The sequence below is a fragment of the Oncorhynchus kisutch genome, unplaced genomic scaffold (genome assembly GCF_002021735.2).
Source record: "Oncorhynchus kisutch isolate 150728-3 unplaced genomic scaffold, Okis_V2 scaffold749, whole genome shotgun sequence".
NCBI lineage: Eukaryota > Metazoa > Chordata > Actinopteri > Salmoniformes > Salmonidae > Oncorhynchus > Oncorhynchus kisutch.
In genome coordinates, this window is record NW_022262694.1 from 1 (window position 1) to 16,408 (window position 16,408).

The 16,408-nt window shown below is 49.6% G+C and overlaps 1 protein-coding gene across 1 annotated transcript; it reads left to right on the forward strand.

Annotated features, from left to right (window-relative positions):
• Window positions 1-113: 113 nt before the first annotated feature.
• On the forward strand, window positions 114-14,974 carry LOC116361845 (cytokine receptor-like factor 3; the record flags this gene model as incomplete). Its single annotated transcript, XM_031816140.1, has 8 exons — window positions 114-370; window positions 985-1,072; window positions 1,290-1,467; window positions 1,941-2,010; window positions 9,234-9,398; window positions 11,497-11,635; window positions 11,731-11,843; window positions 12,434-14,974. Coding segments are annotated over 8 exons (1,279 nt in total), but the record flags the coding sequence as incomplete, so codon positions are not given.
• Between the last annotated feature and the right edge of the window lie 1,434 nt (window positions 14,975-16,408).

The window sequence follows — 16,408 nt, forward strand, 5'->3', positions numbered from 1 at the left end:
CCCCTCTCTCTCTCTCTCTCCTCCTCTCTCTCTTCCCCTCCTCTCTCTCTCTCTCCTCCTCTCTCCTCCTCTCCTCTCTCTCCCCCTCTCTCTCCCCTCCTCTCCTCTCTCTCCCTCCTCTCTCTCCCCCTCCTCTCTCTTCCTCTCCTCTCGCTCCTCCAGGTACGAGGCAGCTCGTCTCAGGCCAGAGAGGGGTTGAAGCGTCATTTCTCAGAGCTCCAGACGGCTGTGACCCGCCTCCTTACGGAGCGTCTGAGCGTGCTCCTTAGCGAGGTGGATGTCATCGAGCAGGACAGCGTTCGACCGCTGGACGACTGCCAGAAACTCATAGAACACGGAGTCAACACTGCAGACGAGCTGCTCCGAGAGGGTGAGGTATAGATAGACGGAGGGACGCATGGTTCAAATCCTGGGGCCCTTGAGCTAGGCACTTAACAAGGTGACCCTGGCCGTGACCCCACTCCCTGAGACTGTCTCAGGGGGAGTAGGGATATGCAAAATACACATGTCCCTTACACACTGTGTGTAACAGGACTAATATAATATAATATTATAATAATATCATATAATAATATAATCACCTCACAAATTATTATGACTCTTACACACCATCAGCATCATGTTTCTCCTGTCCTCCTCTTCCTCCTCAGTACCATCAGAATCATGTTTCTCCTGGCCTCCTCTTCCTCCTCAGTACCATCAGAATCATGTTTCTCCTGTCCTCTTCCTCCTCCTCAGTACCATCAGAATCATGTTTCTCCTGTCCTCTTCCTCCTCCTCAGTACCATCAGAATCATGTTTCTCCTGTCCTCTTCCTCCTCCTCAGTACCATCAGAATCATGTTTCTCCTGTCCTCCTCTTCCTCCTCAGTACCATCAGAATCATGTTTCTCCTGTCCTCTTCCTCCTCAGTGATGTCCTATTTAATGACTCATGCTGTAATTAAACACTGATTAAAGGTTTTAATCCCTCCCCCTGTCTCCAGGTGAGGTAGCTATCCGTTGTGGTCTCGGGGAGAAGGAGGACCTGCTGGGGTGTTTCACCAAGAAGGCCCTTCAGATCCATCTGGACAGGTGAAGGAGAGAGAGGGAGTTGTCGTACTCTCTTTCACTATGTCATAACTTTAAGACGACAATGTAAAGGTTAACTCGGCGTGTGTGCTTATTTTAACCGTGTGTGGTGTGTGTGTGTGGTGTGTGGTGTGGTGTGGTGTGTGTGTGTGTGTGTGTTTATTTTAACCGTGTGTGTGTGGGGTGTGTGGTGTGTGTGTGTGTGGTGTGTGTGTCTCAGCCTCCCGGAGGTACCAGTGTTAGTAGACGTGCCGTGTGTGTCTGCCCAGCTGGATGACTCTCTGCTGTACGCGGTGAGAGACAGAGTGTCACGACACGGATCAGTCTCTTCACACCCTCCGGTCCAGATAGAGGAGCTCCAGGAGAGACCTGGCAGTGTGTTAGTACGCTGGTGTAAGGTGAGGACACACACACTCTACAGGTGTTTTGACACTGATATTAACTAACTACTACACTGTACTGTGGGGGTGTGTGTTTCATAACATCTCTGTCTGTGTCTTTCTGTGTGTCTCTTTCTGTGTTTCTCTGTCTCTCTGTGTCTGTGTCTCTCTGTGTTTCTCTGTCTCTCTCTGTTTCTCTGTCTCTCTCTCTGTGTCTGTGTCTCTCTGTTTCTGTGTCTCTCTGTTTCTCTGTCTCTCTCTGTCTCTGTGTCTCTCTCTGTGTCTGTGTCTCTCTGTTTCTGTGTCTCTCTGTATCTCTCTCTGTCTCTCTCTGTGTCTCTCTGTTTCTTTGTCTCTCTCTCTGTCTCTCTCTGTTTCTGTGTCTCTCTCTGTGTTTCTCTCTCTGTGTCTCTATCTCTGTCTCTCTCTCTGTCTCTCTCTCTGTGTCTCTCTCTGTGTCTCTCTCTGTGTCTCTCTCTGTGTCTCTCTAGGTGGATGATGAGTTTGCGGTGCAGGACTACCGTCTGCAGTATCGTCGCTCAGTGTCTGGTCAGTACCCAGGTCAAAAATGATTTAATATCCCAGAACCTCTTCATTTCTTTGTGATGGTATATCAATCGTATTATTGAAAATATTATAAAATCTAAGTCGGGAATGTTTTAATAAAACATAACTTTTAATAACGGAATAAATACTGTTTCTGAACAAAAGGGACCGGCGACTGTCTCTCAGTGCAACAAAGGGACCAGCGACTGTCTCTTATGGCAACAAAGGGACCGGCGACTGTCTCTCAGTGCAACAAAGGGACCGGCGACTGTCTCTCAGTGCAACAAAGGGACCGGCGACTGTCTCTCAGTGCAACAAAGGGACCGGCGACTGTCTCTCAGTGCAACAAAGGGACCGGCGACTGTCTCTCAGTGCAACAAAGGGACCGGCGACTGTCTCTCAGTGCAACAAAGGGACCGGCGACTGTCTCTCAGTGCAACAAAGGGACCGGCGACTGTCTCTCAGTGCAACAAAGGGACCGGCGACTGTCTCTCAGTGCAACAAAGGGACCGGCGACTGTCTCTCAGTGCAACAAAGGGACCGGCGACTGTCTCTCAGTGCAACAAAGGGACCGGCGACTGTCTCTCAGTGCAACAAAGGGACCGGCGACTGTCTCTCAGTGCAACAAAGGGACCGGCGACTGTCTCTCAGTGCAACAAAGGGACCGGCGACTGTCTCTCAGTGCAACAAAGGGACCGGCGACTGTCTCTCAGTGCAACAAAGGGACCGGCGACTGTCTCTCAGTGCAACAAAGGGACCGGCGACTGTCTCTCAGTGCAACAAAGGGACCGGCGACTGTCTCTCAGTGCAACAAAGGGACCGGCGACTGTCTCTCAGTGCAACAAAGGGACCGGCGACTGTCTCTCAGTGCAACAAAGGGACCGGCGACTGTCTCTCAGTGCAACAAAGGGACCGGCGACTGTCTCTCAGTGCAACAAAGGGACCGGCGACTGTCTCTCAGTGCAACAAAGGGACCGGCGACTGTCTCTCAGTGCAACAAAGGGACCGGCGACTGTCTCTCAGTGCAACAAAGGGACCGGCGACTGTCTCTCAGTGCAACAAAGGGACCGGCGACTGTCTCTCAGTGCAACAAAGGGACCGGCGACTGTCTTCTCAGTGCAACAAAGGGACCGGCGACTGTCTCTCAGGTGCAACAAAGGGACCGGCGACTGTCTCTCAGTGCAACAAAGGGACCGCGCGACTGTCTCTCAGTGCAACAAAGGGACCGGCGACTGTCTCTCAGTGCACAAAGGGACCGGCGACTGTCCGCATGCAACAAGGGACCGGCGACGTCTCTCAGTGCAACAAAGGGACCGGCGACTGTCTCTCAGTGCAACAAAGGGACCGGCGACTGTCTCTCAGTGCAACAAAGGGACCGGCGACTGTCTCCTCAGTGCAACAAAGGGACCGGCGACTGTCTCTCAGTGCAACAAAGGGACCGGCGACTGTCTCTCAGTGCAACAAAGGGACCGGCGACTGTCTCTCAGTGCAACAAAGGTACCGGCGACTGTCTCTCAGTGCAACAAAGGGACCGGCGACTGTCTCTCAGTGCAACAAAGGGACCGGCGACTGTCTCTCAGTGCAACAAACGGACCGGCGACTGTCTCTCAGTGCAACAAAGGGACCGGCGACTGTCTCTCAGTGCAAACAAAGGGACCGGCGACTGTCTCTCAGTGCAACAAAGGGACCGGCGACTGTCTCTCAGTGCAACAAAGGGACCGGCGACTGTCTCTCAGTGCAACAAAGGACCGGCGACTGTCTCTCAGTGCAACCAAGGGACCGGCGACTGTCTCTCCAGTGCAACAAAGGGACCGGCGACTGTCTCTCAGTGCAACAAAGGGGACCGGCGACTGTCTCTCAGTGCAACAAAGGGACCGGCGACTGTCTCTCAGTGCAACCAAGAGGGACCGGCGACTGTCTCTCAGTGCAACAAAGGGACCGGGCGACTGTCTCTCAGTGCAACAAAGGGACCGGCGACTGTCTCTCAGTGCAACAAAGGACGGCGACTGTCTCTCAGTGCAACAAAGGGACCGGCGACTGTCTCTCAGTGCAACAAAGGGACCGGCGACTGTCTCTCAGTGCAACAAAGGGGACCGGGCGACTGTCTCTCAGTGCAACAAAGGGACCGGCGACTGTCTCTCAGTGCCAACAAAGGGACCGGCGACTGTCTCTCAGTGCAAACAAAGGGACCGGCGACTGTCTCTCAGTGCAACAAAGGACCGGCGACTGTCTCTCAGTGCAACAAAGGGACCGGCGACTGTCTCTCAGTGCAACAAAGGGACCGGCGACTGTCTCTCAGTGCAACAAAGGGAACCGGCGACTGTCTCTCAGTGCAACCAAAGGACCGGCGACTGTCTCTCAGTGCAACAAAGGGACCGGCGACTGTCTCTCAGTGCAACAAAGGGACCGGCGACTGTCTCTCAGTGCAACAAAGGGACCGGCGACTGTCTCTCAGTGCAACAAAGGGACCGGCGACTGTCTCTCAGTGCAACAAAGGGACCGGCGACTGTCTCTCAGTGCAACAAAGGGACCGGCGACTGTCTCTCAGTGCAACAAAGGGACCGGGCGACTGTCTCTCAGTGCAACAAAGGACGGCGACTGTCTCTCAGTGCAACAAAAGGGACCGGCGACTGTCTCTCAGTGCAACAAAGGGACCGGCGACTGTCTCTCAGTGCAACAAAGGGACCGGCGACTGTCTCTCAGTGCAACAAAGGGACCGGCGACTGTCTCTCAGTGCAACAAAGGGACCGGCGACTGTCTCTCAGTGCAACAAAGGGACCGGCGACTGTCTCTCAGTGCAACAAAGGGACCGGCGACTGTCTCTCAGTGCAACAAAGGGACCGGCGACTGTCTCTCAGTGCAACAAAGGGACCGGCGACTGTCTCTCAGTGCAACAAAGGGACCGGCGACTGTCTCTCAGTGCAACAAGGGACGGCGACTGTCTCTCAGTGCAACAAAGGGACCGGCGACTGTCTCTCAGTGCAACAAAGGGGACCGGCGACTGTCTCTCAGTGCAACAAAGGGACCGGCGACTGTCTCTCAGTGCAACAAAGGGACCGGCGACTGTCTCTCAGTGCAACAAAGGGACCGGCGACTGTCTCTCAGTGCAACAAAGGGACCGGCGACTGTCTCTCAGTGCAACAAAGGGACCGGCGACTGTCTCTCAGTGCAACAAGGGACCGGCGACTGTCTCTCAGTGCAACAAAGGGACCGGCGACTGTCTCTCAGTGCAACAAAGGGACCGGCGACTGTCTCTCAGTGCAACAAGGGACCGGCGGACTGTCTCTCAGTGCAACAAAGGGACCGGCGACTGTCTCTCAGTGCAACAAAGGACCGGCGCGACTGTCTCTCAGTGCAACAAAGGGACCGGCGACTGTCTCTCAGTGCAACAAAGGGACCGGCGACTGTCTCTCTAGTGCAACAAAGGGACCGGCGACTGTCTCTCAGTGGCAAACAAAGGGACCGGCCGACTGTCTCTTATGGCAACAAAGGGACCGGTGGCCTGTATCTTAGTGCAACAAAGGGACCGGCGACTGTCTCTTATGGCAACAAAGGGACCGGCGACTGTCTCTCAGTGCAACAAAGGGACCGTCGACTGTCTCTCAGTGCAACAAAGGGACCGCGACTGTCTCTCAGTGCAACAAAGGGACCGGCCGACTGTCTCTCAGTGCAACAAAGGGACCGGCGACTGTTTCTTATGGCAACAAAGGGACCGGCGACTGGTCTCTCAAGTGCAACAAAGGGACCGGCGACTGTCTCTCAGGTGCAACAAAGGGACCGGGCGACTGTCTCTCAGTGCAACAAAGGGACCGGCGACTGTCTCTCAGTGCAACAAAGGGACGGCGACTGTCTCTCATTGCAACAAGGGACCGGCGACTGTTCTCTTAGTGGCAACAAAGGGACCGGCGACTGTATCTCAGTGCAACAAAGGGACCGGCGACTGTCTCTCAGTGCAACAAAGGGACCGGCGACTGTCTCTCAGTGCAACAAAGGGACCGGCGACTGTCTCTCAGTGCAACAAAAGGGACCGGGCGACTGTCTCTCAGTGCAACAAAGGGACCGGCGACTGTCTCTCAGTGCAACAAAGGGACCGGCGGACTGTCTCTCAGTGCCAACAAAGGGACCGGCGACTGCTCTCAGTGCAACAAAGGGACCGGCGACTGTCTCTCAGTGCAACAAAGGACGGGACTGTCTCTCAGTGCAACAAAGGGACCGGCGACTGTCTCTCAGTGCAACAAAGGGACCGGCGACTGTCTCTCAGTGCAACCAAAGGGACCGGCGGACTGTCTCTCAGTGCAACAAAGGGACCGGCGACTGTCTCTCAGTGCAACAAAGGGACCGGCGAATGTCTCTCAGTGCAACAAAGGGACCGGCGACTGTCTCTCAGTGCAACAAAGGGACCGGCGACTGTCTCTCAGTGCAACAAAGGGACCGGCGACTGTCTCTCAGTGCAACAAAGGGACCGGCGACTGTCTCTCAGTGCAACAAAGGGACCGGCGACTGTCTCTCAGTGCAACAAAGGACCGGCGGACTGTCTCTCAGTGCAACAAAGGGACCGGCGACTGTCTCTCATTGCAACAAAGGGACCGGCGACTGTCTCTCATGGCAACAAAGGGACCGGTGACTGTATCTTAGTGCAACAAAGGGACCGGCGACTGTCTCTTATGGCAACAAAGGGACCGGCGACTGTCTCTCAGTGCAACAAAGGGACCGGCGACTGTCTCTCAGTGCAACAAAGGGACCGGCGACTGTCTCTCAGTGCAACAAAGGGACCGGCGACTGTCTCTCATTGCAACAAAGGGACCGGCGACTGTCTCTTATGGCAACAAAGGGACGGTGACTGTATCTTAGTGCAACAAAGGGACCGGCGACTGTCTCTTATGGCAACAAAGGGACCGGCGACTGTCTCTTAGTGCAACAAAGGACCGGCGACTGTCTCTCAGTGCAACAAAGGGACCGGCGACTGTCTCTCAGTGCAACAAAGGGACCGGCGACTGTTCTCTCAGTGCAACAAAGGGACCGGCGACTGTTTCTTATGGCAACAAAGGGACCTGCGACTGTCTCTCAGTGCAACAAAGGGACCAGCGACTGTCTCTTAGTGCAACAAAGGGACCGGCGACTGTCTCTCAGTGCAACAAAGGGACCGGCGACTGTCTCTCAGTGCAACAAAGGGACCGGCGACTGTCTCTCATTGCAACAAAGGGACCGGCGACTGTCTCTCAGTGCAACAAAGGGACCGGTGACTGTATCTTAGTGCAACAAAGGGACCGGCGACTGTCTCTCAGTGCAACAAAGGGACCGGCGACTGTCTCTCAGTGCAACAAAGGGACCGGCGACTGTCTCTCAGTGCAACAAAGGGACCGGCGACTGTCTCTTAGTGCAACAAAGGGACCGGCGACTGTCTCTTAGTGCAACAAAGGGACCGGCGACTGTCTCTTAGTGCAACAAAGGGACCTGCGACTGTCTCTCATTGCAACAAAGGGACCAGCGACTGTCTCTCAGTGCAACAAAGGGACCGGCGACTGTCTCTCAGTGCAACAAAGGGACCGGTGACTGTCTTAGTGCAACAAAGGGACCGGCGACTGTCTTAGTGCAACAAAGGGACCGGCGACTGTCTCTCAGTGCAACAAAGGGACCGGTGACTGTCTCTCAGTGCAACAAAGGGACCGGTGACTGTCTCTCAGTGCAACAAAGGGACCGGTGACTGTCTCTCAGTGCAACAAAGGGACCGGTGACTGTCTCTCAGTGCAACAAAGGGACCGGTGACTGTCTCTTAGTGCAACAAAGGGACCGGTAAATATCTCTTAGTGCAACAAAGGGGCCGGTGACTGTCTCTCAGTGCAACAAAGGGACCGGTGACTGTCTCTCAGTGCAACAAAGGGACCGGTGACTGTCTCTTAGTGCAACAAAGGGACCGGTAAATATCTCTTAGTGCAACAAAGGGGCCGGTGACTGTCTCTTATGGCAACAAAGGGACCAGCGACTGTCTCTTAGTGCAACAAAGGGACCGGTGACTGTCTCTTAGTGCAACAAAGGGACCGGTGACTGTCTCTTAGTGCAACAAAGGGACCAGCGACGGTCTCTTAGTGCAACAAAGGGACCAGCGACGGTCTCTTATGGCAACAAAGGGACCAGCGACTGTCTCTTAGTGCAACAAAGGGACCGGTGACTGTCTCTTATGGCAACAAAGGGACCAGCGACTGTCTCTCAGTGCAACAAAGGGACCAGCGACTGTCTCTCAGTGCAACAAAGGGACCAGTCCTGATCCCATGAATCTGTTTGCGCCTGTGGATATGTTGTCCTAACCACAGAATTACATATTAGTACTTTATTGATATAGCTTAATAATATTAAGACTATATCATATTATAACGTGAAATATATTATAAAATGTAATTGTATGAATGGTACATTATAATATGAATAATACGTTTTAATTGAATAGTACTTTATATGAATAGTACTTTATCATGTGAATAGTACTTTATAATATGACTAGTACTTTATAATATGACTAGTACTTTATCATGTGAATAGTACTTTATATGAATAGTACTTTATCATGTGACTAGTACTTTATCATATGAATAGTACTTTATCATATGAATAGTATGTTCTAATTGAATGGTACTTTATAATAGGTATAGTATTAATGTTACTTTACAATATGAATAGTACTTTACAGTATGAATAGTACTTTACAATATGAATAGTACTTTACAGTATGAATAGTACTTTACAGTATGAATAGTACTTTACAATATGAATAGTACTTTACAGTATGAATAGTACTTTACAATATGAATAGTACTTTACAGTATGAATAGTACTTTACAGTATGAATAGTACTTTACAATATGAATAGTACTTTACAGTATGAATAGTACTTTACAATATGAATAGTACTTTACAGTATGAATAGTACTTTACAATATGAATAGTACTTTACAGTATGAATAGTACTTTACAATATGAATAGTACTTTACAGTATGAATAGTACTTTACAGTATGAATAGTACTTTACAGTATGAATAGTACTTTATAATATGAATAGTACTTTATAATATGAATAGTACTTTATAATGTGAATAGTACTTTATAATATGAATAGTACTTTATAATGTGACTAGTACTTTATAATATGACTAGTACTTTATCATATGACTAGTACGTTCTACTAGAATAGTGCTTTGTTAATGGTAGTTGATGGTCCTAACCTTGGTATCTTCCCCTTCAGGTCAGTACGAGGACACCTACATCGGGCCGGAGCAGGAGTTCCTGGTCCTACACCTGGACCCCCACACTGATCATCTGTTCAGGGTGTGTGCCCGGGGGGAGGGACGTACCGAGTGGAGCCCCTGGAGCGTCCCACAGACAGGATACACCACGCTGGCACCCCATGGTAAACACTCACACACCACAGGGTAAACACTCACACACTATAGGGTAAACACACACCACAGGGTAAACACTCACACACTATAGGGTAAACACACACACACACCAGATGGTAAACACACACACACACACCACAGGGTAAACACTCACACACTACAGGGTAAACACACACACACCACAGGGTAAACACTCACACACTATAGGGTAAACAGAGACACACACACCCCATGGTAAAACACACCACATGGTAAACACACACACCACAGGGTAAACACACACACACCACAGGGTAAACAGAGACACACACACACCACAGGGTAAACAGAGACACACACACCCCAGGGTAAACACTCACACACACCACAGGGTAAACACTCACACACACCACAGGGTAAACACTCACACACACACACCACAGGGTAAACACTCACACACACACCACAGGGTAAACTCACACACCACATGGTAAACTCACACACACACACACACACACACACCACAGGGTAAACTCACACACCACATGGTAAACTCGCAAACACACACACACACTCACTCACACACCCCAGGGTAAACTCACACCCCCCAGGGTAAACTCACACACCACATGGTAAACTCGCAAACACACACACACACTCACTCACACACCCCAGGGTAAACTCACACCCCCCAGGGTAAACTCACACCCCCCAGGGTAAACACACACACCCCAGGGTAAACTCACACCCCCCAGGGTAAACTCACACACCTCAGGGTAAACAGACACACCTGGAGCAGATACAGGGGGATGTGTTCAGCTCCAGGTTCTGCATGCTGACACAGCGTGGTCTACGAACCTCAAAGTACGTCTCTGATGGTATTTTTGTGTCTCTGATGGTATTTCTGTGTCTCTGATGGTATTTCTGTGTCTCTGATGGTGTTTTGTGTCTCAGATGGTATTTCTGTGTCTCTGATGGTATTTCTGTGTCTCTGATGGTATTTCCGTGTCTCTGATGGTATTTCTGTGTCTCTGATGATATTTCTGTGTCTCTGATGGTGTTTCTGTGTCTCTGATGGTGTTTCTGTGTCTCTGATGGTATTTCTGTGTCTCTGATGGTATTTCTGTGTCTCTGATGGTGTGTCTGTGTCTCTGATGGTATTTCTGTGTCTCTGAATGGTATTTCTGTGTCTCTGATGGTATTTCTGTGTCTCAGATGGTATTTCTGTGTCTCTGATGGGGTGTGCTCGCGTAACCTGTAGACGTTTGTTGGTCTCGTGTATCGTGAGTCTCTAGCTCTGGTCCAGGGCATCAGTGTGTTAGGCACATACTAGTCAGGGAACTAGCTCTGGTCCAGGGTGTAATGTTAACCATTGTTGCTTGTGCAGCTAGCTAGTACGCACACACTAGCTACTTAGCACACACTAGCTACTTAGCACACACTAGCTACTTAGCACACACTAGCTACTTAGCACACACTAGCTACTTAGCATACACTAGCTACTTAGTACACACTAGCTACTTAGTACACACTAGCTACTTAGTACACATTAGCTACTTAGCACACACTAGCTACTTAGCACACACTAGCTACTTAGCACACACTAGCTACTTAGCACACATTAGCTACTTAGCACACATTAGCTACTTAGCACACACTAGCTACTTAGCACACACTAGCAACTTAGCACACACTAGCTACTTAGCACACACTAGCTACTTAGCACACACTAGCTACTTAGTACACACTAGCTACTTAGTACACACTAGCTACCTAGCTTGTAATTTCACCTCCTGTGCTGTTGGTGTCAGTAAAGCACCGTCCTCTCTGGCGTCACTCAACCTCCTGTCTCATCTCCTGTGTCTCAGTGTCTGTGGCGTGAGAAGGTGTGTCTCCTGGAGCCAGACCTGTTGAAATGCAGTCGGCCTCGACTGAAGATGTACTGTTGTCATGGTTCCTGTCTTCTTCTGGGTGGTGTGTTTCTCTGACCGTGTGTGTGTGTTTCTCTGACCGTGTGTGTGTTTCTCTGACCGTGTGTGTGTTTCTCTGACCGTGTGTGTGTGTGTGTGTGTGTTTCTCTGACCGTGTGTGTGTGTGTTTCTCTGACCGTGTGTGTGTGTGTTCCAGAGTGGTGTCCAGGCAGTGAGGGCTACATCCTCAGCAGTAGAAGGAACATCGCCATGCGGAGTGACTCGTCCCCTTCTAAAGCTGGGATTCTCTACTCCAACGCTCCGACCTACTTCTGTGGACAGACGCTCACCTTCAAGTCAGTACCCACACACTCCCTCTCTCTCTCTCTGCATCACAATCTGTAGCGTAATGTTATGCTGTGATTAATGTGTGTTCTGTGTGCTTGCGTAGGATCTCTGCCACGGGCCAGGTGGACAAGCGGGACAGTATTGGGGTGTGTGTGGGGTGTGAGGGAGAGGCGGAGTCTCTGCAGAGGGACCAGGCCGTCTGCATCTCCACCAACGGTACGCTCACAATCACTTTTTATTTGGGTAAAGTGTACAATTGCAGAGTAGCAGCAGCGTTAAAAGGTAGCAAAACGTCAAGATTTTTTTCTCACCTTCTCTCTCTCCCTCCCTCCCTCTTCTCGCTCTCTCTCTCCCCCTCCTGTCCCTCCCTCCCTCTTCTCTCTCTCTCTCCCCCTCCTGTCCCTCCCTCTTCCCTCTCTTCTCTCTCTCCCTCTCTTCTCTCTCTCTCTCCCTCCCTCCCTCTTCTCTCTCTCTCTCCCTCCCCTCTCTCTCCCTCCCTCCCCTCTCTCTCCCTCTCTCTCCCCTCTCTCTCTCTCTCCCCCCTCTCTCTCTCTCTCTCTCCCCCCTCTCTCTCTCTCTCTCTCCCCCCTCTCTCTCTCTCTCCCTCCCCTCTCTCCCTCTCTCTCTCCCCTCTCTCTCTCTCCCCTCTTCTCTCTCTCTCCCCTCTTCTCTCTCTCCCTCCCTCTTCTCTCTCTCTCCCCCTCTTCTCCCTCCCTCCCTCTCTCTTCTCTCTCTCTCCCTCTTCTCTCTCTCTCCCTCTTCTCTCTCTCTCCCTCTTCTCTCTCTCTCCCTCTTCTCCCCTCCAGGAGCAGTGTTTGTCAACGGTAAAGAGATGACCAACCAGCTGCCTTCCATCACCCTCGGCTCTGCCGTGACCTTCGATATGGAAGTGGTCAACCTACTTCCTATTAGCAACAACAACAACCTTAGCGACGGAGGCAACTTCAAGCTGAGGGTTACGATTGGCTCAGGGAACCGGGAAGTGGTGTTTGATTGGCTGCTGGACCAGGGGGTGGACTGCCTGTTCTTTGGCTGCTCCTTAGCCCACCCTGGTTGGAAGGTGCTGGTGTTCTGAGGCTGGTGATTGGACAGCAGCCCTGTCAGTCAACACAAAGGGACAAGCAGGGTAACAGTCTTGTCTGCTGGAGTTGTCCTGTCCCAAATCAACCCCTGCTATTCAAACTTCTTAGCAGGGACCCTATTTTGTTGTGTGCAATTTCTCATGAACCCAACCCCAAAATAATAAAAAAAACAGTACATTTTAGATTTTTACATCAACGAATAATCCTAAATTACATTTACAAGAAACCAAAATAAATGTACTCAATTTTATTTTTCAAATACGTTTGTATATTGTCTCATACAATAATCTGTACTCGTACTTTTTGTTTAGTGGGGGGGGGGGGGGGGTCGCGATCCTCGCCTTTGAATACCACTGCCTTCGACACTTAGCCTCTACCCCCTATAGCAACTGTTCAGTGTTGGGGTATTTCTAAATGTGAATTCAACTGTTGTTTACAGTAAATGTACCCCTCTTTAACCCACTGTGACTCATCTGGTCCTTTCACCCTGGGAAAGGTTTCATCTGGCGCAGCGATCTGTGCTTCCTCCAGGTATGACCGGTGATGGCTGAGAGTTGTCTGCTCCGGTATCAGAAAACATCAGCTTTCTCCTCTTGGGCACCTGGATGGACAATGTACACAATCCATTTCTGACCTGTCTGATAAGATATCCTGCCATCTGATACAGACTGATGTACCAGAACTGACCAATCATTATTCCTTTTCAAGACACACTCAGGCTGTGCATGAAATGGCACCCTGTTCCCTACATAGTGCTATGGGCCTTGGTCAAAAGTAGTGGACTATATAGGGAATAGGGTGCCATTCCTGTGCCCCATTTCACATGCACATTCTCTCCAAACGTCCTAAAATGGTGGTGTTTTTTAAAACTTTTGAATGTGAGAACAATAAGGGGGTGGTCTCACTCAGAGAAGTGATCAGAGAGCGAGACTTTACCTTTCATCAAACACTTGAGCTGCAAAGCATGCTGGTCTGGTTTACCACAGAATAAAACACCATCACTGTGAAAAACAACTCACTCCAAGAGATCGTAACCTCTTCTTCGTCGGTCTCTCCTCTCCCTGTCGACCCGTTTTCAGTTCTCTAGCTCGGTGTGAGCAGAACTCTTGCGGTGTACAAAGTTCAGATTCTATAAGTGTTCTGAATCAGATTCAGATCAGATTTCATGCTCTTAATGTGCTTTTTAAAAACTTTTTTTTGTTTGTTTTGCTAACAGTATTCACAACCATGTAATGTAAACTTCACTTGTAGACATTGATGTACTTTCATGTGAATTTTTGGAGGAACTTGTGAGAGGTGAATTTATATTTTAAAACTGCATCCTATTTCCTCTAGACCACTACAGGGACTAGGGGGCCGTTTTGGGTTGCATCCTGTGGTTCTGCAGAGATGGTATGGTTGCTGTGGTTACAGAGCGCTCTTCAGCAGACTTGACTGTTGAGTTCGATGGTTCAAATTTAAATGAACCTTTATTGAACTAGGCAAGTCAGGAAAGAACTAAATGTTATTTACAATGACTGCCTACCCCCCCTCCCCTAACCCGGACGATGCTGGGCCAAACCCTATGGGACTCCCGATCATGGCCGGTTGTGTGACAGCCTGGAAACAAACCAGGGTCTGTAGTGACGCCTCTAGCACTGCAATACAGTGCCTTAGACCGCTGCGCCACTCGGGAGTGTGACAGTTTCACATTTAACAGGTTAACAGTGGTCATACACACTGTAAGACACTGCTAGATAAAAGCTATAGCTTGGATACAGTATATAGCTGTATAGTTACTCTGTGGCAGTGTTGCTTCACATCCAAATCATCTGATATCAGTGAAAGGCTGCCAATGACGGTAGGATTGGAAATGGAACCAGGCCACCTGTTAAAGTGGGGTCGTCCTCAGCTGTCTTGTCATCCACCACCCTCTTTATGCAAACATCCGTCTCAGATTCCTTTAACTGTGTGTTTGAGTCCCAAATAGCACCCTATCTAGTGCACTACTTTTTGACCAGGATCCATAGGGCTGGTCAAAAGAAGTGCATCAGATAGGGTGCCATTTGGAATGCTGACTGTGACTTGTAAATCAGGGTGGGGGCTCAGTTCCATTTCAATTCGGGAGTTTAACAAAAATTCCGATTTGCGTTAAAGTGGAATGTGAGTCGACTCCCTAAAATGGCATTGACCCCAGTCCTGCTTGTTATTGACATGTGTGTATGTTCCTTCCTTCAGTACAGAACGAATGCCCCAGAAACATCCAATAAATTGCTTAGTCATCTATTTTTTGTGTGTCTGAAATATGAAACAATCCAAAAATTGGAGCTACAACCAAGAGATGGACAGAAGTCAGGATGTTGGGTCAGCCAGGCTAGCAGACCATTTATACTAGCCAGGGTAACAACGGGGTCTAAAATGTTCCGGCCCGTGTCATGGTTGGATATACAACATTTGGCTGGTCTGACGGGCTAGTTGGGCACATTCCTACTGGCCCAGTCTGAAAAGTTATATTCTCGGGCTCGCTGAAGGTCTATTCCCTATCCTAACATGTGAATGAGATAGTTACAGTAACGTGACCAGTAGTGTTAGAACCGTATCCATGAGATAGTTGCAGGAAGGTGACCAGTAGTGTTAGAACCGTATCCATGAGATAGTTACAGGAACGTGACCAGTAGTGTTAGAACCATAACCATGAGATAGTTACAGTAACCAGTAGTGTTAGAACCGTATCCATGAGAACGTGACCAGTAGCGTTAGAACCGTATCCGTGAGAACGTGACCAGTAGTGTTAGAACCGTATCCGTGAGAAGGTGACCAGTAGTGTTAGAACCGTATCCATGAGAAGGTGACCAGTAGTGTTAGAACCGTATCCATGAGAAGGTGACCAGTAGTGTTAGAACCGTATCCATGAGAACGTGACCAGTAGTGTTAGAACCGTATCCATGAGAAGGTGACCAGTAGTGTTAGAACCGTATCCATGAGAAGGTGACCAGTAGTGTTAGAACCGTATCCATGAGGTGACCAGTAGTGTTAGAACCGTATCCATGAGAACGTGACCAGTAGTGTTAGAACCGTATCCATTCAATTAAAACCATATGAGACGTTAAATGGTAATAGTAAAAAACATCTTTATTCTTTTAAATAAAAAACATTTTCTATGACTCCTTGATTACTAAATTCCAACGTCCAGCTGGTTTTAGGATGTTGGTGAACAAAAGTCCTGTTTTTCTTTTGCATTTTCCATTCTGGGTTCGCTAGAGCAAAATGTTGCTCTTTTTTCCTGAAGTGACGTGTTATATACACAAACCTGGGTCATGTTCACTGAGGCGCACTGTAGCAAAAACGTTTTGCAACAGAAGATAAGTGTTTTATTGGATTGGTACAGAGAGTACCTCCAACTCCCTCGTTTTGAGTGCTTTCTAACGTTTTGTGCCAAATGAGCATGACCCTCGTCAACATACTGCACACAGCTACAGAATGTAGGAACAGATTCCTTTGTTTGGGTTCTGATTGATTGCAATTCAAGTTCACACCTGAAAAGATCCACCCCCATCACTGGAGAAGCAAAGACACCCTGTTTCCTATATCTGAAATGACACCCTATTTCCTATATAGTGCACTCCTGTTGACCAGGGCCCATACCAGTGGAGGCTGCTGAGGGGAGGACGGCTCATAATGGCATCAAACACGTGGAAATCACGTTAGATACCATTCCGC